General features: G+C 40.0%; 1 protein-coding gene across 1 annotated transcript; it reads left to right on the top strand.

Moving 5' to 3' along the window:
* The first annotated feature begins 330 nt into the window (after positions 1-330).
* Positions 331-22,072, top strand: LOC119725701 (kinesin-II 95 kDa subunit-like). Its single transcript, XM_038197230.1, has 20 exons — positions 331-446; positions 7,180-7,268; positions 7,487-7,671; positions 13,411-13,535; positions 14,403-14,527; positions 15,064-15,147; positions 15,654-15,733; positions 15,973-16,042; positions 16,402-16,494; positions 16,745-16,965; positions 17,391-17,569; positions 18,070-18,209; positions 18,547-18,744; positions 19,041-19,160; positions 19,363-19,481; positions 19,810-19,926; positions 20,641-20,746; positions 21,104-21,243; positions 21,545-21,604; positions 21,729-22,072. The coding sequence occupies exons 2-20, from the start codon at positions 7,266-7,268 to the stop codon at positions 21,826-21,828; spliced, it is 2,265 nt and encodes a 754-aa protein (XP_038053158.1). The 5' UTR covers positions 331-446; positions 7,180-7,265; the 3' UTR covers positions 21,829-22,072.
* The last annotated feature ends 2,686 nt before the right edge of the window (positions 22,073-24,758 follow it).

Genomic DNA, 24,758 nt, shown 5'->3' on the forward strand with positions numbered 1-24,758 from the left:
TACAATTTAAACATTTTACAAACTACAAAGTGACATTTTCTAGTAATTGAAACTTCTCAAGTGAAAAAGTTCCTCCACCCCCATCCCCCCTTTGTAAGATCACCAGTTGCCTTCTCCCCCCCCCCCCCCCGATTGTAAGATCATTAGTTGACTTTTGCTCCATTCACAGCCTTAGTTCTTAAAATAAACTTTTTATACCAATCTTCCTTTTTTTTCTCAGCTTGACAATTAATACCTTCTCATGCATGAATGAAAAAATTGTCACCTGTTAACTTGGTATAGCGCCACCACTTGGTTAATTTTCAACAGATAATTTATTTATTAATGTGCGCATGCGCCAAGACGCATTCCTCTAGTTACAAGATGGCGGGTTACATGACAGTTAAACGCCGGGATTTTCTGCGTATAATTGCTAGCAATTTGTGAAGAAACACCGATTGTCTCCGGTAAGTACATTTGTAGATATTTATGATTTATATGGTTGTTTGTTTGAATTTGTGCCTGGTTGTTTGTCCATGCATAATATTTGATTTCTTTCCGATCAAATTTCGCTCGGCCGGGCCGCCGTCGATCCAACATCTGAACATTCGATTCAGCGAGAGCAGCCCAGCGCGCGCTGTGCCAGTCACGTCAGTGCGGCTGGCCAGGGCAGCCGTCGATCTGCGGTCTTCTGATGAGAGTGTGGGCTTTGGACATGTGTTCACATAAGAAAAGCAGATGTCCGAAGCAGAAAAAAAAAAAAACAGTGTTGTAATCAAAAGTCAATCTTTTTGCTTTTAACATGTTTAACATGTCATTAACAAAGCTAAACTAAATGTTTTTATTTTAATTTAAAATTAACAAATCTAAAAAGATAAAATTAAACATATACCATAGCTATCGTTATGACATCCATAACGTGACTTTCAACTGCCATCTTTGAGGAACTGTCTGGTTCCCAGATGGGAAAGAATTCCATTGCCATACAAGGATGTCACTAATTTTTCCCTGAAGCGAAGTATCAGTATCACTTAGCCCCATAAATGTGGCCAATTTACTGGACTACCTCTGTAAATAAAGGCCACACTTCCACCATGTGCAAAAACATGTTGAACTTTGTCAAATTTTGATTTTCACATGTAGTTTGTAGTTTATTTTTGCTTTAGAAGCATAATTGGCCACTACGTTAAAAATAAAATTGATCTGCAAGTTTATTTAAATGTGCAGAGCTGAACAAGTTTTGGTTATGTTTTGATAAATGTGTTTTTACATATAGGCCTATGCTGATCTTTTTAATCAGTTTAGATTATTATCTTTATGAAATGCGCTTTACTTTACGAAATGCGCTTTACTTAGAAAATCCCTGGTTTGCATTTTTTTTTCAAATGGCAAATTATGAATTTTACCAATGTAAAATTATGAATGTTACCAAATGCAAAGCATGTTTTAAAACAGTATAGGCCTAATTAATGAAGCTACCAGATTTTTATTTTCTGTGTTCACTGGTGAAATATACGTGCAGTAATACTGTATTTCTTTCTGAGAAAGGTGGCAAGGGGCCCAAACAAAAATTGCATTTCCTGTTGATTTTCCTGTAAAATAATGTCAGTAATAATAACACTAACTTTACTTACTCTGGCTGTTCTACAGAATGGTTTGCCCTCAATTCAAAATTCAGTTTTAATCCAGAGAGTTAAATTTGTTACATGTGAAAATGTCTGTTCTTAAAACAATTTAAAAAAAATGAATCATAGAAAACATAATATACATGTAGATGGCTGCAGCATATGTTTTAATTGAACATATCAAAAGTCTATTGACTGTACAGCTGTGCATAAACAAGACCATCAAATGAAACAGATAATATTGGATGGCTTTGAGGGGGATACAAGAATATATTGCACAAGTTATAACACTCAACTCGTGCAATATTGTTATGTTATACAAGTAGCGAGTGCAATATATAATATCCCCCAAATGAAAAAGCCATCCAATACTATTATTATTTGTAAGGCCAACTTGATCCGCAATAAATAAATTTCAGGACATTGTCTTTATTTCTCAAATTTTGTTGAATATTCTTTGTTAACCGAAACAAAATTTGCACCGCTCGAAGCCGCGATTGTGGTTGTTGACAACAGTGCGCTCTGTTGACTGGTTGACAACTGTGAATTTCTACGCTCTGGATTGTGCGGGAACCAGCAATATTGCAGTCATCAGGGTACTTTTGACGAAAGCATACAGCACGCTGATTTATTTTTACCATTGGAAGCCTGATATAAATAATAACTGTAAGGCCAAAAAAAAGTCTTCAGTTACTGGTATGGAGCTTGCCCCAAAAGTGGTGCGGCGACGCAGCTTTTTTTCTTTAACTTTTTTTTTCTTCAAATGTCGGCTGATGACTGCAAATGGTGCCCGACTAAATTTAGTGCAAAATGTATGGGAACCCAGAGAGGCCACATAAAGCTTATACTCGACCGTAACCCCATCTAAAAATACGTTAAAATTGTGCTGCAGCAGGATTCCAGTCTAACCAGTGAGTTTGGCAATTTTGAGACATACATTGAAAACAAAACTTTTAAATTTTGCCGATGCGCATGGCTCCGGAGACGCGCGCACATACCAGAAACCAGAGCCTTTTTTTTTGGCCTAATATATCAGCATATGTATGTTTTGACTTTGGCTCCCCTGCCTTAACAGCTTTCAAATTGCATTATTTATGCCTATGATTGGACTGTCATGCAACCTTCAATCGTGTGTACAGTGCCCTGATCACAGATTAATGAGTTTTATCAACTGGACCGTGAAAAAACAGTGGGTGTTATCTTATATTGACTTATAGTCATTATACCCCGCTGGTAATTACATACAGAGATGGTCCACATATGGGCCACAGTCCATGCACTTATATTGATTTGCAGTGTATGTGTTCCAATGTACTTGTGCTTAAAGTGTGTTGTCAAGTTGATAAAAAGGGCAACATAAATGGAGCTTGAAAAAGAATGAACATGTACTACTAGGTGATAGTACAGAGAACCTTGAAGTACAGTGCTTGTAGTATGGTTTGTGTGGAAATAGTGAAAACTAATGATAAAGTAATGGTAAAACGAAAACACATTGCTGGAACAACTCTAAAGCTGTGACCCAAGCATGCCAAGTGTGTACCTCCCTGTAGTACCTCCCTGGTTTTTGCGCGCATACGAAGACGCAGGGAAATGTATACTTTCATGCGGTTGAGTTGTTGGAATGGACCAAGGAAATGCCGCAGCTGCCTGATGAATATTTATGAGGTGTAGTAATACTAGATCAGGCTTGATAAAAGTACTGGACCCAAAAGTCTGAGAGTAGGAAATCGTTTCACTTGCATGTATTTCTCAATGACTTGGTCGGTCGGTTGGTCGGTCATTCAGTCAGTCAAGGGTGGTTCATACTCAGGGCGAAAGTGAACGCGAACGCAAATTTATGACATCAGGGCAAGTTTTCGCGCTGCGAATTCGCAAAAGTTGAACACATTTTAACTCCGGCGAATTTTGCAGCACATGCTTTGTGATGTCAACTTTCGCATCGCGTTTGCATGAAGTATAGTACGTACATGAACCAGCTTTCAGTCAAACATTGTACATTTGTAGGCTGGCCCTTTGGTCTGCAGTACCAGTACATGCACATATTACCATCGCTTTGTACATGTACTACACAATCTGCTGGTTGTATTTTCAAGTAGAATATTTTGATTTTTAAACTAGAGTGGGGTTTGAACCTGCAACCTCCAAGTTTCCATTCCGGTGTTCTACCCACTGAGCTATCCAGCCCTATGTTGGTAGTTCCCCATTTTGTCATTGTCTTTGTTCAAGGGGTGCCAGTCAGATGCCAGAATATTTTTACACATCAGAATTGTCTTAACATGAAGTGAAATTTGGGGCCCATGATTTTTTCCTTTCTAAACCAATCTTCAGACTGCCCCTTTAACCTGACACTATTGAGGTCAGTTGTGTTAGAGATCAATCTTATGGACTGAATACATAATTCATCCTGTGGCCTATGGCAGTGTGTTCTCAGGTCTGTGATGGTGAATTAACTTACTGTTAGTTAATGAAGAGTTGAGACCAAATAATGATTCATTCATCTTAATAATTCAGTGAGCGATTTTCCTTGATTGGCATCGTAAATTGCAAAGCAATTTCAACTTTAATGTAACAATAACACAAATTACTCTAAAACATTTCCTTATATGGTAGATAAAAAATGTAAAAAAAAATCATGATAAAATTGCAAAAATGTATTGCATGGTAGTTTTTTTCTAATTTAAAATGACCTGCTGGAATTACATTGTACATGACTGCCAACATGGCCAGCACATTGCGATAAAGTTTATTGATTTTTGTTCTTCATTCGTTTTCTTTCATTGCCCTATGCTGGTACCTTGTACATCCATCTCTTCGTATCCTTGATTTCACATCGATTGTACCAGTCCCCATTTTAAAAAATCATTTTGTTCACTCTATCAATACAGTCTTCTGTTAGAATGGTACGGACTGGAGAAATAAATTAAATTTTCTTGCACTCACACAAAAACAGGAATCGTATTATCTCACACTCTTGATACAGTTAATGTAATTGAGCTCTCTGTCAAGGACGCCTGCGTTGTTGATGTTTTATATGCATGCGTGACTGCCATGGTCTTGTTCAGCCTCTAGCAATATTTAAATACCATATTCATTTGTAAGAATATTTATTTTTGCAGTGTATTGAGGTAGAGTCTGTTTACATACATGTACTACCACGTAGTGTCTAAATGGTTATATTTTAATAGCAAGTCTTTCTTTCCACTCAAAATGATAATAAGTTACATGTATGTGTCCAGTGTTTTAAGCCTAAGGCCTTTTTGCTAGGATGTAGCCTCAGTCCTGCAAAATCCTCCAATTGGCCTCATGGAAAAATAGCATGTAGCCTCAATCCTGCAAATTCCTCCGTTATTTCTTGAATATGGTCCATGGAGGGGTGACCACTGCCTGAATCCTGCAAAATCCTCCGGCTATGACTGTCAATAGGCTGAGGCTGAGGCAGTGACATCCTGGAGCAGTGCGGAGGATGTCAAGTATAATCAAGGACTAAATTTATGCACGGCTGAGCATAAACAACACGAGGTCTGGCCTAAGACCTTGACACAGTGCGTACTCCGAAATTAGCAATGCACTTTTGCCATGTAACCTCAATCCTGCAAATTCCTCCAATTTGCAAAAAGGATTTTGGAGGATTCAGGGCGGTTAGGGTTAAAGATATATACTGGATATGTGAGGCATTCTGGCAATATGAGATAGAAGTGGGCACAGGCCATAATGGAGAAAAATGCAAGAAACTACCGGTAAAGGTGGCGAATTTATTGTTGATTTTCAAATTGATTGATATTTATAGTCTTTGATACATGTGTATGTCTACTACACATTTCAAGAAATATTGTAAAAATCCCGGATTAAAAGTGTTTTTAAAGATTTAAACATTAGCATCTTTCATATTCACTACCGCAAAACAGTCAAAATTTTGAGGACATTTTTCTCAGTATTTTTGCGATGTTTAAATAGCCATTACTTGTCAACGGAATGTTCGATTGAGATGCAACAAACAGCATTTTAAGGAAACTTTTATTGTCTTTCCTTATACCCACAAACTCTCTAACCTCTGTCCGTTTGTGTCGCACTTTGCCAGAACACCTCAGTCACATGTATACATGTATGATATATTCGTTAAATGAATTATCAATATTTATCAGTAATACCTGAAAAGATTAGCAACAATGATTTCAAGATTCTCAAATCAAGAACAAAAATTCACTGTGCTTCACCATACAGGATATATCTCCCCAGTGTAGCAAGCCAAAACATAAATTATTCATGAAATTTCCTCCTGGTCTGACCTACATTTTGAAGAGGTGATATCATAGCATGGCAATGTATCGGTGAATCTCATGTATACCCAACCCCTTAATCACTTAAAGTACTACTTGTCACTTTCAATCGACTTGATCAATCGACAAGTAAAAATCTGGCAGGAAATCTTTTCAGGGAATATGACGCTGTTTGTCAACACCGTTCTATAGTGGGTCGGTCAATGTGATTATAACTGTCAACGATTCTTACAAATGTCATCCATTGTTGGTCGGTAGCGTTTGTTGTTTGGAAGGGAATGTACTGAACCAACATTTGTTAATTAATGCTACGTGGTATTCAAATGATTGTTATTTTTTTATTTTCATTTTGCAAATTGTTAATATTTGGGCTCCACTTTTTTCCTGTTCCTGTTTGATAAAATTTTGACATATTCATGATTTTGTAATTTTGGATGCACTCCTGAATGTATTTTCTTTGAGAATGCTTGAATAGCAAAGGACCCACTCAACAAATGAACATTACATGTGGCTTCAATCCTCCAGAATCCTCCTGGTGGTTTTTTAGGATCTTGGAGGATTGAGGATGAATGGTGTTTAAGAAATTAACATGAGAATTTTGGAGGATTGAGGATGAATACATTTTGAGAGGCAGCGCTGTCTGAGGATTTTGAAGGATTGAGGCGCTGGGTATCCTTCACTTGAACATATAGTGCAAACTTTTGGACGATTTTGGAGGCCTTTGGATGGTTCCTAGCAAAAAGGGCCTGGGTTAGGATTAACCCTAACTCCCTAGGCCTTTTTGCTAGGAAGTAGCCTCAATCCTGCAAAATCCTCCAATTGGCCTCATGGAAAAATAGCATATAACCTCAATCCTGCAAATTCCTCTGTTATTTCTTGAATATGGTCCATGGAGGGGTGACCACTGCCTGAATCCTGCAAAATCCTCTGGCTATGACTGTCAATAGTCTGAGGCAGAGGCAGTGACATCCTGGAGCAGTGCGGAGGATGTCAAGTATAATCAAGGACTAAATTTATGCACAGCTGAGCATAAACAACACAAGGTCTTGCCCAAGACCTTGACACAGTGCGTACTCCGAAATCAGCAACGCACTTTTGCCATGTAACCTCAATCCTGCAAATTCCTCCAATTTGCAAAAAGGATTTTGGAGGATTCAGGGCGGTTAGGGTATGTTAGAATGGTAAATTACGAAGTTCCAAGGCAACAGGGACAGGAAAAATGTCACACTTTGGACCCTAGGTTTGCAGAATGACCCACGTGTTAACAATTTACTGTTGTCTATTTTTCCTTTAATTAGAAATTGCTGTCGAGCCCAAGAACACTCATCAATGGTAGGACAGAAATTTCCTCAAGTGCAATAAGGGTTGGAGATAGCACAGCAAAATGGTGAGTGCCCCCTTTTATTTTCAAAACACAACACCACAATGCTTTACTTGTTCTTTTGCCTGCCACTATCTCATTCTAACCAAGCGAGGGCGCTGTAGAAGATCAGAAGCATGTTTTATTCAATCATGACCAAATTTATCTCCCTGATGGTGTGAAAAATACACTCTCACTAAAAAAAAAAAAATCTTTCACGAAGATGTTTGTACTTCTCTCGACAGTCTAAGAAATCGGAGTCGGTCAAAGTGGTGGTGCGGTGTCGTCCCATGAACTCCAAGGAGACGGCAGAGAAGTACGAACGAGTCGTGGACATGGACGTTCCTCGTGGTGTCATCTCGGTACGCAATCCCAAGTCATCCTTGGAGCCACCCAAGCAGTTCACGTTTGATTCAGTCTACGATTGGGAGTAAGTTATCATCTCAGAAATATTACCCACCCTTCCCAACGAACTCTCATAGAAACCATATCGACCCAACCCGGACATTCTGCATACCCTACCCTATTCTACTCAAATCTAACCTAAGGCCAAAAAAAAAAAAAAGTCGGTCTCTGGTCAGCGCGCACGTCGATTTTAATCATGCGCGTCAATCTTTTTTTTTTTTCAAAATGTTCCGCGGTAGCTCCAACAGCGCCCTCTATTGCTGCACTTCCTCAATTTCGTTTACCAAAGAGCACCAAGGAATGGGAAATTGCACCAAGGCAAATGATCGAAAGCACCAAGGCAAATTATGGAGGACACCAATGTACATGAGGACACCAAAAAAGCAAAATAGTACCCCACCTTGTCTGTACAATCCAAGCTTGAAGAAAAGAACAAAAGCAAAAAAAAAAAAAAAAAAAACCGCGTCAATTCCGGAACTTTGGTCTGAGCAGAGACCGAATATTTTTTATTTTTTTGGCCTAACTAACCAATTTAAAGGTAATGTACAATATTTGCAAACATTAAAATAAAAAAACAAAACTACCAAATTATTATAAAATACCTGACTTGACTGTAAGTAAACAATAGCCTCCAGCATCCTGTGAAATGGTTGCGCCGGGAATGCTGTCATTTTCAAGTCAAGTGGAATTCTGCATCAATTTCCGACGATGGTTGGTCAACCATCGTTGGAAAAACCTGGCTTTTTTCCCTTCTAATGCTGCCCCCAGTTGACCGAATTGTATAGTCCACATTTTGTTTGTAGTCGGTTACATATCTGTGAATTGGCATTAGCCAGCTAGTCTGGTTCCCTGGCCTGACAATTCCCTGATGTCTATAAATTGTTCCATTTCATCTGAAGCGTCGCATCAGGGAACCAGACAACAAAAACAGGTTTTGTTTTTCTTTCTTTTTTTTCTTTTTTTCTGGCATCCATGAACACACAACTTTAAACAGCACAGTGGAACAATATTTGCTATAAACCTCCAAATCCATTCGTTTCTGAAAAATTTCATCAAAAGCAAATGTTGTATAAATATTACCTTTAAAGTCGAGGGCGCAATTTCACAAAGCGGCTAACCATTAAAACAAAATTCTTAGCAAAATTGTGTGTTTTGTGAAATAGCAGTATGCATGGATTTGCACATCTTTCTTTTAGTCTAATCCTTCTTTTGTGCTTAGCAATTTTGCTTGGTCAATTCCATAAAATTGTACAGAATGTGTCGAGGTTCTAGGTACCACACGAGACCTTTAACCAAATGTCGTTCAGACGTTGCTGTTTTGAAAACCCAATCTATCAGAGATCTTGCCTCACAAGCTTCCCAACGTAATCGATTCATTGGTGGTAGAGTAGCCCAAGTACAAGTCTCATCTCGTTGAGATGATGCGTCACTGAAGCGACAAGATTCCTGATGAGTTTGGCCGTGAGTCGGTCAGCTGTGAAGTGGATTGGAAGGTCAAACCAGACCCAATCAATCAGAGTTGAATTTCACACTTGCAAGCATTGTGGCCAACTCATACTGGAGCCATTTCTGTAAAATCTGTCTTTATTTTTCAAACGACACCATTTCTTTTGATATTAAAACTGACTGATCATCACATAAAATTGTGGAGTAGTAAATGTCATAAGTGGTTTAAAAAAACCCAATATGCTTGGATGAAAATGAACAAAAAAATTTAGGAATTGCCACAAGAATACAAAATTTGTTGGATATAAAATCAGCTCCTGTCAAAAGTCTAAATTTCACACCGCATGTTCCATACATTTCTAGAGTATTGTTTGGAATAATGTTATAACTAATGTTAGGATTTATGTATACATGCTCACTATGTATACAATGTGCATATTTTTGTACGCCAAGCCCAAGGGGCGTACTGTATCTGTATAGCAGATGGATGCATCTCATATGTATACACCGTGTGTGATTTATGGTCTGTTATTGCAAACAGTAACTCCACTGGCATTTCTGTTTTCAGACATTAAGTACAAATGCTTGTCAGGATGGGAGGACTCTCCGGCCGAATGTTTATTTGTACAGATAGGAATGGTTTGCATTCAGAGCAAGGCGTGCAGTATCCTGGTTTGTCTAGTGCTCCGACAAGGAACTTATACATGTGTACATGTACAGTAAATTTGTGGGTTCAAAAGTGTGACATTTTTTGGTGTCCCTGTTACCTGACCTGTGTAATTTGCCATGAAGTATCATTAAAATTGACTTCAAACTAATTTTGATTTCCTTGGCAGGTACTTAGCTTTACATAATCACTCTTGAAGATTGAAGGCATTAATTAATTAACCCTAACTCCCTAAGCATTTTTGCTAGGATGTAACCTCAGATCCTGCAAAATCCTCCAACTGCCTCCATGTAAAAATAGCATTCATCCTCAATCCTGCAAAATCCTCCGTTATTTCTTGAATGTGGTCCTTGGAGGGGTGACCACTACCTCAATCCTGCAAATCCCTCCGTTATTTCTTGAATGTGGTCCTTGGAGGGGTAACCGCTGCCTCAATCCTGCAAAATCCTCCAGCAATCACTGTCAATATGTTGAAGCAGAGCCAGTGACATCCTGGAGCAGTGCGGAGGATTTCAAGTGTAATCTAGGCTGAATTTATGCATGGCTGAGCATAAACAACACAAGTTCCGGCCCAAGACCTTGACACAGTGCATCCTCTGCAATCAGCCACACTTTTGCCATGTAGCCTCAATCCTGCAAAATCCTCCATTTTGCAAAGAGGATTTTGGAGGATTTGGGAAGGTTTGGGTTTTAATTAACCCTAACCTTCCTCAATCCTCCAAAATCCTCATTGTGGTTTTGGAGGATTTTGAAGGATTGAGGCTGAACGGTATTTTGAGGCAGGACTGTCTGACGATTTTGAAGGATTGAGGCGCTTGGTACCATTCAATTGAACATTTTTGGATCAGGAGGATTTTGAAGGATTGAGGATGAATGCATTTTGAGGCAGGACTGTCTGAAAATTTTCTGAAAATTTTGAAAAATTAAATTTTTTTGGAGGATTGAGGATGGTTCCCAGCAAAAAGGGCTAGGGGGTTAGGGTTAAAGAATGTGTCCTGAATTTACAAAATTTTATATCAGATGTATCAGGGACACACAAATATTAGACCCCAGAGTTATGCACTAACCCACTTGCATTATGTACTCAACATGTATTTGAAAACAGATACATGTACTCCATTTACACTATCAGTGTACTGTAAAAGCCAGTTTATACCGGAGGCCTACATGTAGTATAGTATATCACTGTTAGTTTCTAGAATTTGCACTTGTGGGAATTGTGGACTGGATATACAGCTCTTGTCTGTCTGTTTTGAAATTACATTTTATATGAAATAAGGTTTTTTGTTATTGTGCTCAGGGGAGGGGAAGGGTAATATGTGAGGCGCTCTGGCAAAATGAGACGGCACTGGGCACAGTGCGTAGTGGAGAAAAATGCCCAAAATGAGTTTGGATTATTTGTTTTTCGTTTTTCAGATATATTTGTACTTGTAATATTTGATATGTCTTATATGTTAAAGATATAGTTTAAAATAGGTGGAATAGGCCGATAAGTGTTTTTAAGGAAAGGCGTCTTTTATTTTTACGACTACAAAACTCAATATTTTTTAATGGCCTTTTTCTCAGTATTTTACTTTTGTGATATGTCGATAAAAGCAAACTTTAAACAGTCATAAAATGTCAACGGAATGTCCGATTGAAGTGCAACAAACAGTATTGTAAGGAGAAATGTATTGTCTTTCCTTATACATGTACATGTACCTGCAAACTCTCATTTCGACCTCGGCTTAGTTCTGTCTCGTTTTGCCAAAACATCTGACATGTGTAATCTGCTTTTTCTTCCTCATGATAACATTTGTTAATCTTAACTCCCTGGGCATTTTTGCTAGGAATGCAACCTCAATCCTGCAGAATCCTCCAACTGCCTCCATGTCAAAATTGCATACAGCCTCAATCCTGCAAAATCCTCCAGCAATCACTGTCAATTTATTGAGGCAGAGCCAGTGACATCCTGGAGCAGTGCGGAGGATTTTAAGTATAATCTAGGCCTAAATTTATGCACGGCTGAGCATAAACAACACAAGGTCCGCCCCAAGACCTTGACACAGTGCATCCTCCAAAATCAAAAAAATCATCCTCCAAAAAGCCTCAATCCTGCAAAATCATCCTTTTTGCAAAGATGATTTTGGAGGATTTGGGAACGTTGGTGTTAATTGATGATTGAAAAAACTGGAAGGCTTTCGACATTCAGATGGTACATGCATTAGGATGTATCATGAATGACGGGTTGCTATTATGAATTCAGTTCACAGCCCTCACCTTACCTCATGTAACCTGCTCAGAATATCATTAACACACCTGTCCTGGGTACAGGTCTCACATACAGTGTGTGTGTCATTGTATTTTGTTGTATTACACGCTTTTGCATTAGTTTGGGGATCCTTACAAACGTGCAGTAATTTATCATGTCAACAGGCAATTATTGTTTCGATAAAACCAAAAAGACACTGTACACTACTGTTTAATGTCCATTATTTGCTATTGGTGTAAATAACTAAGTAAAAAAATTATATTTAAAGTAAAGTTTAATAGTGCGTTTTTAAGATAATCTCACTATCTACGGTCAGTTTTCTGATGTTTTTATTTAGAGAGATGTTTTTACACAGTTTTATCGCTGAATATCTGGTGTATTTTTTTTATATTTTTTTTGGGCCTGTTTAAGCCCGGTTCATACTCTGCGCGAAAGCGAATGCGAATTTGTGACGTCGTGGCAAGTATTCGCGCTGCGAATTCGTAAAAGTTGAACATCTTTCAACTCGGGCGAATTTCGCAGCGAATGTTTTATGACGTCAAATTCGCTTTCGCATGAAGTATGAACGGGGCTTTACTTTGATCTATTAAATGCACACCTTGGCACCCAATCATCGGCACCTTTCTGTATGCCGTCCCATGTCCCATACTCCAACACTCATCCAAGCACTAGATGTACGTACTCGCTGGGGGGCCCGGCATGTTTATCAGACTAATTCAGTTTGTGAATCAGGATAGCGGGAGAGTTTGTGCCAGGAATTAAAACCTAATCAACTTAGCGTGGATCTGAAGCCTCTCGGCGTGTCTGGCATGCCGGGAGTGTCTTTTGGCTCGTTGGCAGTGCCGCCTGGACAGGACGGTACATTTTACCCAGGGCCCAATCGGCCCAACACCAAATGTTGGTTGCAAGATAGGCTTTAGAATTGTCAGTTGAAGTGTGGCGGAGCAATTGATTACTTAGATTTTCTTCAGTGTTTTTATTTAAAAATTAGCTACAAAGGAGTAGTTCTCCCTTTAATAAATTCAGCAGTTTGTTAAGTTTTCCCTTCACTTTCTTAGTTGTGTGCCCCCCAAATTGTTTATTCAAGTCCTAGGCCCCCCCCCCCCCCTTGTTAAGTGCTGCCATAATCTTGTCTTGTCTGGTACTCAGGTGGTGATCAGCATATAATCACGCCATATGAAATCATTGCTATCCTCAGCAATGCTTAAATGCTTTTAAAAAAACCAACACTTTCTATCCATAAAATTAAAGTTTTCCCTAGAATACTCAAATACTTTCAAGAAACTCTCAATCTTAAAAAAAATCACCGCACTTTCTATCCTTAAGTCAAAGCAACACAAACTTGTCCCTAAAATACTCCAATACTAAATGTTCGTTCCTTGGTTCTATTTTCTTGTCAGTTCCAAACAGAGAGAGTTGTATGATGAAACATTCCGAAGTCTGGTGGAGTCTGTTCTGAATGGATTCAATGGGACGATATTTGCTTATGGACAGACAGGGACCGGCAAGACTTACACGATGGAAGGTAAGCATATAGCTAAGCATTAAACGTAAGCAGGAAGTAAAATCCGTCACGAGCCAATACAGGGTGAGTAAAAAAAACCCCGAAACCCAAATGTCGGGACCTTTGTTTTAGTGAAGTTCTGCATGTAGCACTTTCAGAATCTAGAATGTGAAATCCCAATTCATAAGCTTTCTTTTAGTGTAAGAATCATTCAAATCACTTATGTACTTTTCAAGTTACAGAAATTTACACACAACCACCGTTTTAAGGTTCTGTCCATGGATCACAAAAAAGTTCAGTGTTCTTTCAGCAAAGCGAAAAAAAATCACATAGAGATGTGTGTGAATGGTTTTTGTTTTGCTGAAAGAACGCATACCTTTGTTGTGATCCATGGACAGAACGTTAAAATGTTAGTTGTCTTTAAAATCTTGTAACTTGAAAAGTATATGAGTGATTTGAATGATTCTTGTACTAAAAGAAAGCTTATGAATTGGGCTTTCATATCCTATATTTTGAAAGTGCTACATGCAGAACTTCACTAAAAACAATAGTCCCGACATTTGGGTTTCTTTTTTTTTCACTCGCCCTGTATGACCCATCAGGCAGGCGTTTATCACCGGTTTCAGTGGCATGAGGATATTTCTATTCCCCCTGGATGGGATGCCAGTCCATCGCAGGTTACTCCCCAGCTAATGTCGGTACCCATTTGTACTCCTGGGTGGAGAGAGGCAAGTGGGGGTGAAGTTCCTTGCCCAAAGAGCAGCTGGATTCGAACTCCTGACCCTCTGATGATGAGTCTACCAACTGAGTTATCCTCCCTTACTTTGGTCGTATTCATCAATCTTGACCTTTAAGATTAACTTTGCAACTTCTTGTTTTCATCTTGAGGTGTGAGGTCAGATCCAGAATCCAGAGGTGTCATCCCCAACTCCTTTGAACACATCTTCACTCACATCGCTAGGACACAGAATCAGCAGTACCTAGTCAGAGCCTCATATCTGGAAATCTATCAGGTGAGGGTTCTCTTTGTTGTATGTTGGTTTGTGTCAAGTCTATATGTGTTGGTCACCTGACTGGCATCAGGTGACTCAATGATCACATCACATGACTTAATTGCAAAGTTGTAGTCAAATCAGCGCAAGTCATCACAAGTCAAACACATGTTGTTCAGTCCCAAGTCAAGTCCTAAGCTATGTGATCTGACTTATGATTGACTTGTGATTGACTTGTAATGGACTTGTGATTGACTTGTGATGGACCTGCTGTTGCCGTGTGACTGACTTGTGAATGACTTGTGATTGACTTGTGACTGACTTGTGATTGATTTGTGATTGACATGTGATAGACCTGCTGTTGCCTTGTGATTGACTTGTGATTGCCTTGTTGATTGCCTTGTGATTGACTGGTGATTGACTTGTGATTGACTTGTGATTGCCTTGTGACTGACTTGTGATTAACATGTGATTAACTTGTGATTGCCTTGTGATTGACTTGTGATGTGACCTGTCATGGACTTGTAATAGACTTGTGTTCTTTTCTTTGATTACAGGAGGACATCAGGGACTTATTATCAAAGGATCAGAGTAAAAAACTAGAGTTGAAGGAGAGACCAGACACAGGTGTCTATGTCAAGGTAGGGTCACATCAATTCAAATACACCTGTTGTCTATACAATTTCATTTATCTTAACCACTAGCACCTGTACTACATTGTATTACATTGTATTACGTTGTATTATGTTGTATTACGTTGTATTACATTGTATTACGTTGTATTACGTTGTATTACGTTGTATTACATTGTATTACATTGTATTACATTACATTGTATTGCATTGTATTACATTGTATTGCATTGTATTGCATTGTATTACATTGTATTACATTGTATTACATTGTCTTTATTCCTGATTAATCCATAAAACCATATCATGCTGGGGCAGTTTGGGGCAGTACAGGTAGTAACAGGCAGGGAGGTTTATGTGGTATGGGATCTAATGGGTTAAGTGTTTCACCATTCAGTTGTTCAGCAAAACAAGAGGTATTCCAAACCAACCAACTCCCAAGGACCAGTAATGTGACTGAATTCTCCTCAAATATTTGTGAAATATTTAAGTCTTTATTACTGTTTTTATTACAGGATTTGTCCTCCTTTGTCACCAAGAGTGTAAAAGAAATTGAGCATGTCATGACGGTGGGCAACACCAACAGATCAGTGGGGTGAGTACTTAAAGGTCTTCAGTTACGGACAAACATTTATCGTTCCAAAGATTTTCCAAACCCTAGATTTGATGTCTGGCTTTGTCTTTGTTTCTTGTGCCATAATTTGTGACAACTGTGATGAAGGCAGTAACGGCAAATACATTGACCATAACGGTGGTGTTTACAGAGAAATATATAGTAATTATGAAGGGAGCTGTTGTTGCCATATGAATGTTTCCCACATTTTTATTCCTCAGATCAACGAATATGAATGAGCATAGTTCCAGATCCCATGCGATATTCATCATCACGATAGAATGCAGCGAGGTAAATATCAGAACCATGTCCTCTGTTTGTTCGGAACTCCAAAAAGTGAAGTTTTCCTGTAACCCTTAGTTTTAGGTTTGCCCATCAAGTAAATTTGTGAGCATTATGCACTCGGTTCTTCCGAGGGGTTGCAAGGGAAAGTTCATAAGCTTACTCGGGTGGGACTCGAACCCACGACCTCCTGCTTACTTGTGCAGATGTCTTATAAGAGTGTCAGCAGAGAGCAAATTTTGATACTTACATTTTCATACCCCGTAACAAAAAAGTCATCATACAAGAAATGTTCTTTGATAGACATTTTTCATTAATTTAAATTTCATAGGTTTTTTTTTTTTTTTTTTTTTTTTTTCTTTACAAAGCTTGGGCCGGACGGTGAGAATCACATACGAGTCGGGAAACTGAACCTGGTGGACTTGGCTGGCAGTGAGAGGCAAGCAAAGACGGGCGCTAAGGTAGGTTGGGTACTAGACTTCGGATGGGTAGGTTAACTCTGAAATCCCCCCCCCCCCCCCTTTAAATTTTAGCAGAGAGGTTTAGGATGTCACAGGATTGAGGGAAGTACTAACCCGTTTGTTACTGCAAGGCATGAAATGTGGCCCAGTTCTGTGCACGTTTGTTGTGTCTTCACTTGGTTTCCAACCGAACAGCGCCCTCAACCGACAATGCACAAAGCCAATTACACTCCCACTTTCTTGTCCCCAGGGTGAGAGGCTGAAGGAAGCCACCAAGATCAACCTGTCCCTGTCTGCTCTGGGTAACGTCATCTCAGCCCTGGTGGATGGCAAGAGCACTCACATCCCTTACCGAGACTCCAAACTGACCAGGTTACTTCAAGACTCGCTGGGTGGTAATGCCAAGACAGTCATGGTGGCAAACCTGGGCCCAGCAAGCTATAACTTTGATGAGACGTTAACCACGCTCAGGTAAGATTTTCACAAATGATGCAAGTAATGTTGTGCAAACCCGACCCGAAACCAACTGAAGGTCGGGTCTGGTCTGGTCGGACCTGTTTTACCATCATTTCAGTCTGGTTGGGTCAGTTTCGGTTTTACGTTTGTGATTTTCAGATCGGGTCGGGTCGGTTAAGCCATCTTATGAAGAAAAAAAAGAAATAAACTGAACTAAACCAGAAAAAAACCCTGAAGAAACTCTGCATTTGTCCTGAACATGTTCCGGGAAATTTTTTACTAGCAACTGCTTGACTCACCAATACTGATAACTTCATTACCGGAAGATTGCATTTCAAAATCCTGCAACTTATACCCGATACAATGTCTGGAACTCATCCTGATATGAATTGAGACGGGCCCTAAGTAAGAAATCTGTCGTTTGTATGTCGTGTTTGTAGATACGCCAATCGTGCCAAGAACATCAAGAATAAACCCAAGATCAACGAGGACCCGAAGGACGCCCTCTTGAGAGAGTTCCAAGACGAGATCATGCGTCTCAAGCAGCAACTGGAAAAGAAAGGTGGTGGAGGAGGGGGCGGAGCCAAGAAAAGAAAAAGAAGGCGGAACAAAGGGGAAGGTAAATAATTTGTCCAAAAGACAGAGATTATTGGGTACATGTATTGACCAATTCGGGCATGCTGTCAGTTCTATCACGAAGGCCCCCTTCAATGGCGAAAGCATTGTGCTAGCTATTGTTCAGATAATCCGTCACTGGGCAGTTGCTTTGCACAAAAGTGTGCACCACGTTTTCGCCATTGAAGGGGGCCTTGTGCGAGTACAGTGATCATGATCCTGGAATCGTCTGCAGCTGTACATGTAGCATGACATTTAAGGCTTAGAGAATATTTTCTGTGCTAGATATATTACTGTAATTATCAGCTCCATAAAATCAGCGCCTTAATCAAACAGTGTGTATTGACGACTTCTGGTCAGATTATCCATGGCAAATCGGCAAACTTGGTCACAGCCACTTTGAGAAATGTATATACATTAAAGGTGGCACAGCTTAATGGCTGTATTCAGAAAAGTCAATCTTAGCGATGCTGACAATTTGGTAACAATTTGTCTTGCCATCAGTCGGTGGTTCGGATGACGAGATCGATGATGAGACGGAGGAAGGGGAAGAAATGGACGAGGAGGAGATGTACAAACAGGCTCAGGAGAAACTGGAAGCGGAGAAAGAAGCTATCATGGCTAACAAGAGCATGATTGCTGAGGTAAGCAAGGATGTGATTTCTCCGGTTTTTTTCCGGAAATCCGTTTTTTTTTGGGCTGCAAAAGTCCACCAACGTGAATCATGTGAATCCGTTGAGAAAATAGGGGGGTAGAATGTGCTAATTAATTATTCATAATGAGTTTTGCTTGCCGAAATATCCGAAATTTAGTTACGGACATTACTTCGTTGATCGATATATCTTTTTTTTTGTCCCAAAATTTTTGTCCCAATCTTGTCTTTGTGACTTGTTGGTTTAAGACGTGCTTTGCTCTTGTGACTCATGTTACACCTGATGTTGTGGTGTCATTTTTGTGACTTGTATTACTCTCTTACCTCAGGAGAAGGAGAAGTTTCTCCATGAGTTGCAGGATCGGCAGGGCCTGCTGAAGAAACAACAAGAAGCTAGAGACGCTCTGGAGTCTAAGATTAAAGCAATGGAGAGCAAACTATTGGTGGGAGGCAAGAGTATTATAGATCACACCGATGAACAACAGAAACAGCTTGAACATCGGAGGTTAGAACTGGCTGAGAAGACGGTAAGAAGTTAAGATTGACGTGATTGGGGATGGGGTGGAATGGGCGTGGGGTGAGGATGGGGTGGGGGTGGGGATGGGGTTATGATGTGGTGAGATGGGGTGGGGTGGGATGACAAAGGGTTGGGGTGTGATGGGCGGAGAGTGGGGTAGATGGGAAGCAGGAGCATCACTAATGCCATGGGGAGAAACTTTTGACAGAAATTGTTCCTGTTTTTCACCATATTACTGATCCACCACACAGGACCAACAGTCTAACATTTCACCCTATTTTCAATGTGTTTTGATGTTTTCTTCAGCGCATCGAGAGAGAGATGCAGCAGAAGCTTGAAGAGAAAGAAGAGAACACCGAGGAGATGGCCAAGACGTTTACCTCCTTGCAACAAGAGGTGGATATCAAGACCAAGAAACTCAAGAAGGTAAGGTCAGAGGTTGAACCTCATCTCATGTTTTCACTCTGACCAGGTTTGATCAAGAACATTTGAGTAATCATACATCAATTTGTCAGGGGTCAGCAATGATCAGGCAAGGAATTTAGATCTACAGGAAATATTTGCTGCACAGGTACAAGATACATCACATTAACTTTTGATTTTGTTGATATTTTGAATTCCGTTACAGTTATTTGCAAAACTACAAGCGACAAAGTGTGATATACAAGATCTCCAAGAAGAGCACGCGAGAGAGAGACAAGAACTGGAACAGACTCAGAACGAGCTGACCAGGGAACTCAAGCTCAAGTAAGTAGTAGAGACTGACACGGATAGGGTGACACACTGTATGACAGACAGGGTGATACAGACAAAGATATCCTCGGGGGAGCATTTGATATAAATACTAAACGTGCAACAGATTCGCATCAAAATGACCAAGGAAGTGGAACCAATGTCAAAGAGAGAGTGACGGAGATGGGGTGGCAGACTGTATAACAGACACAGAGATACAGACCGTCAGACATCCCCAGGGGAATATGTGAATTAGAGAGAAAAATCAGAACAGAATGAACTGAGCACAGATCTGCAACTGAGGAATCAATAAACTTATTTGCAGTTATTTCTTATCTTTCAGGATGCTGATCATAGAGAACTTTATTCCACATGAAGAGAAGAATAAGATCTTGAATCGCTCCGAGTTTGATGAGGATACAGACCAGTGGGTGTTGAAACCTCTGGCAAGATCAGAAGGGTGAGTACTTCAAGATATACCTGACGGGATCTCAGATATACTTTCTGGACTTTGTGTCTAGGTTCAATCACTAGTTAATCACAAGTCTCAAGTCCAGTCGCAAGCTATTCAGATGAACTGTGATGAAGGCATTCTTATGCCATTGTTCGTTTTGATTATTATGACTTGAAGTGCGATTTGATTTGTGACTTACTTTTGATTGACGCGTGATTTGACTTGTGATTTAACTTGTGACTGACTTGATTTGACTTATGATTGACTGTAAATTCAGAGGGAATAGACAAAGGCATCCCTTGGTCATTGTTCATCCCTTGTCTGTGACCTGACCTGTGATTGACCTTTTGATTTGACTTGTGATTGATTTACGATTGACTTCAGATTGACTTGTGATTGACTTAGGAATTGACTAGTGCTTGACTAGTTATTTACTTGTGATTGACTTGTGATTGACTTAAATTGACTTACGATTTGACTTGTGATTGACTTGCGATTGACTTGTGATTGGCTTGTGATTGACTTGTGATTGACTTGTGATTGGCTTGTGATTGACTTGTGATTGACTTATGATTGACTTGTGATTGACTTGTGATTGACTTGTGATTTCCTTGTGATTTCCTTGTGATTGATCTGTGATTGATCTGTGATGGACCTGACTACAACTGTGACTAAAATTCAAATAAACTGAAATCATTTTCTCTGACATTTGTTTCTCAGGCCTACCCAGATGGCCAAGAGACCAGTGTCTGCCGTTGGCAATCGCAGACCCATCGCAGACTTTGCAAGGATGGCAGCCCAAGTTGGTGGAAACCCTAGATATAAAGTAAGCCACATTGAATCTCGGGCTAAAATTTCAATTATTTCAATGAGTAATACAGACTGTGTTCTACCATTGCAGAAAGAAAGAAACAACATAGTTAACTGCATATTTTTTTTTATTAGCAACTTTCTTCCGTGCTTTCTCCTTTGCTTGTTGATAGTCACATAAGAATTTTGATTTGCAGATATTCTTGTTAATGTTCATGAAACAGATATGCATTATGGATTTCTACTTCAATTTTATGTAGAGAGAATTGACTTATCCCTGTTAATATTTTTTATTTGTAAAAGTTATGGATTTCATTTTTTGAAAATAAAGTGTTTTTTTTTAAAGCATTTTTCTTTTGTTTTGCATTTTTAGGCCGAGAATATCCTGCAGGTCGAGTTAGACATGCCAAACCGCACCACTAGAGACTATGAGGGCCCCAGCGTTGCTCCAAGGGTACAAGCAGCGTTAGATGCAGCATTACAAGATGAAGACGACCTGGATTTAGAAGTCCAGTAAGTCCATAGGGTAGAGGGAGGGAGGGGGAGGGGCTATCACAGAGATGGGGGGATTAGAGACTATGAGGGTCCCAGCGTTGCTCCAAGGGTACAAGCAGCGTTAGATGCAGCATTACAAGATGAGGACGACCTGGATTTAGAAGTCCAGTAAGTCCATAGGGTAGAGGGAGGGAGGGGAGGGGCTATCACAGAGATGGGGGGGGGAGATTAGAGACAGTGAAGGGTCTATGAACAACAGGCAAACAGGATTCATTTGTTTTTCAAAATATATTTTGTTGTCTGTTTTTATGTTTTTCAGACCTTCTGTTTTTGCTGGAAGAGCAAAGACAAAATTGAAGAAGGAAAAGACAAAAACAAGGTAAGCTGAAAAGCGACCAAAACCAAGGTTTAGTCCAACCTTAACTCAAAATTCTATTATGGCAAAATGATGTGCCTAGCAGCTTTTGAAATGTGTAAACATTTTCTTGATTTTCTCCTTTAAGGAGCAAGCCTGCTGTGACGTCGTCCAACGCCTCAGCGCTGAGGAAAACAGGAGGAAACTCACAAATGTACCCATCTGCAAGAGGTCTCATCTCCAAATAGTACCATCTGGCTAAGACGTCTTCAAGACAACACAATGCAAAACAGTCACTATGTCATTGTGGGTGGGGATTCCTCTCAAAGAGGGGGGGGGGGGGATTCTGTTGGATGCTTCGTGAAAGTCCTGAAGGGTTTATTAAAACCTCAACTTTACTTTGCAAAGTTCGTCTGCACTCGGTTTGTCTAAAGCAGAGATGTAGTTGAGTCTGTCACAAGTCCCTGCAAGTCCGTCACAAGACTATCACAAGTGGTAGCATAAAATGGTACGACAGTAGAGCGCGTAATGAATATGCATGACTATGACGTCACTAGAAGCTCATGAGTAATATATCACGCACGGTACTGATAGATATACATGTAGATGCACACTGTATGTGCTGCATCCCACTTACCGGTGATATCACATTTAACAAGTCCTCTTTCTACTGTCGCGCCGCCACCCTCTAGTGTCGTCCCACTTACCGGTGATATCACATGTAACAAGTCCTCTTTCTACTGTCGCACCACCACCCTCTAGTGTCGTCCCACTTGATGATCATCGGTAAGTGGGGCAACAGTAGAGGGTGGCGGCGCGACAGTTGAAAGAGGACTTGTTAAATGTGATATCATCGGTAAGTGGGATGCAGCACATACAGTGTGCATCTACATGTATATATCTATCAGTACCGTGCGTGATATATTACTCATGAGCTTCTAGTGACGTCATAGTCATGCATATTCATCACGCGCTCTACTGTCGTACCATTTTATGCTACCATCACAAGTCCTCCAGTCCCAATTCAACTCACAAGCTATTCAAATGAGCTTTGACAAAGGCATGCCTTTGTTATTGTTCATCCACTGTTACTTGTGACTGGACTCGACTACATCCCTGGTCAAGAGTGCCAAGCATGCTCAGATGACTTGCTTTTCAATTCTTCTATCGACTATTCCTGATGCCTTGTTTTTTGTATCGGTAGTTTTCTTTATCATGTATTGTACGTGATCCAAGCAGTTAGTTGTTTTTTTCTAAAGGCGTTGTGATTAGTAATTTTAAGAACTTTTTGTCACTTGGCAGTTAGAATGTTGTAGAATATTCTGCCATTAGAAATGTATTCATAAGATGGAATTTTGCGTCGGGGTGATTTCAATATTTGGTTTTGCCCGTCACTGATGTATTTGATAAACACTGTATACTCAGTGTTGTCTGAGTGTTTGTTAGCAAAAAATCACTAACTACTTGGATGGGACTCGGACAACACTGACTGTACAGTATTTATTAAGGGACCGTGACCATTCAGCCCCGGTATGAAAAGGGCCCCCCGGTAAGCTCGTCCCCTCCCAAGAAGTCCTTTCGTACCGTCCCAGCTACCGGCCTAGGAGCTGGTCTGGTTGCTAATCAGGAACTCCTCTATCCTGGGGTCTATTGTTTGCAAGAATTGACACATGTAATGTATCCCAGAAGAAACCTGTTTGTGGTTTTCATCTCTCAGAGCGAAACAATAGAACACTTTCGTCGGCACAGATCAAAACCCCTGCCTTGCGGTTTCGCGCACAATGAGACCGTAAATTAAAAAGGCGTTTGGAAGGATTTTATCTTTAATCTGGTAAATCTGCTATTGTTCTGCTCTGGAGGTTCTCTGAAGGGCAATAAATTGATGCGCCTGACTGACTTCAAAACTTCTGGTCAGACAGGACCATGTACCGGACGAGACTGGGCTGAAGACCGAACTGGCTCTGGACCGGACGAGGTACCGGGGGGCCCTTTTCATACCAGGGCTGAATGGTCACGGTCCCTAAACATGTCGTCGTCATCATCATCATCATCATCCATTTATCCATCCATCTGTTTATAGTCCGTCTGCCCAGAACTCGAGGGTTGGACTCCATGCTGATCATGTCCTCTTGCTTGGATAGCTTTGATTACCAACAAATTACCAATGATTAACAATTTAGCAGAGTATTAATTTATTCAAATCCCTTCAATTGCTGTGCAGTATTCACTAAAACACTATATTTAACCAAAAATGATGGTAATAACAACTATCCCTCACAACTTAAATTCTTTCACTTGTATTCTCAAGTTATCAAATTTGAATATTCCAATCAGTTCAATCCATCCAATCACTAGCCAGTATTCAAATTTATTCTAATTTATCCTGAGATATATTATTTATATTGGATTGGAGCAATATAACAAATAACCGCTAAATAGCCACATTCATTAAAGAATGTTATATTGCATTCACAAGGGGTGACAGAGTACATGTTTACCATCTGAAGGTACTTTAGTTGTTATCGGTGTTAAAACTTTTTTTAATCTCTTAGGCCAAAAAAAAAAAGTCTCCGGTTTCTGGTATGGAGCTTGCCCAAAAAGTGGTGCGGCGACGCGGCTTTTTTTTTTTTACCTATTTTTTTTTGCTTCAAATGTCGGCTGATGACTGCAAATGGTGCCCGACTAAACTTAGTGCAAATATATGGGAGTCCAGAGAGGCCACATAAAGCTTATTTTCGATCATAACCCAATCTAAAAACGCGTAAAACTGTGCAGCAGCAAGATTCCAGTCAAACCAGTGAGTTTGGCGGTTTTGAGACATCTTTTATTGAAAAAAAAACTTTTTCATTTTGCAGACGCGCATGGCTACGGCGACGCGCGCGCATACCAGAAACCGGAGACTTTTTCTTTTTTGGCCTTAATCTCTTTAATCCGGGCCCAATTTCATAGCGCTGCTTAACAGCCAACTTTGTGCTTAGCGAGCCTCAATCTATTTCATAGAGACCTTTAAGCAGTAAGGACAGCGAAAGCACGCTTAATCATAGAGGAAAAAGTTGCTTAAATCAGTGACGTCACAATAGAAATCTCCATGTGTGTGCAACCGTTAACACAAAGAGTCCACGGCATGAAATAGTGCTTAAGCAGCAGCATGATTTTCTGCTAAAGTAAGTGCAACATT

This window comes from Patiria miniata, unplaced genomic scaffold, assembly GCF_015706575.1.
Source record: "Patiria miniata isolate m_02_andy unplaced genomic scaffold, ASM1570657v1 HiC_scaffold_19, whole genome shotgun sequence".
NCBI classification, from domain to species: Eukaryota; Metazoa; Echinodermata; class Asteroidea; order Valvatida; family Asterinidae; genus Patiria; species Patiria miniata.

What these genes read in the sequence shown, in the direction of transcription:
- LOC119725701 (XM_038197230.1), top strand. An exon ending in ACCAGGGAACTCAAGCTCAA is followed by an intron (nt 19,482 to 19,809) that starts GTAAGTAGTAGA and finishes CTTATCTTTCAG; the next exon opens with GATGCTGATCATAGAGAACT. An exon ending in CCTCTGGCAAGATCAGAAGG is followed by an intron (nt 19,927 to 20,640) that starts GTGAGTACTTCA and finishes TTTGTTTCTCAG; the next exon opens with GCCTACCCAGATGGCCAAGA.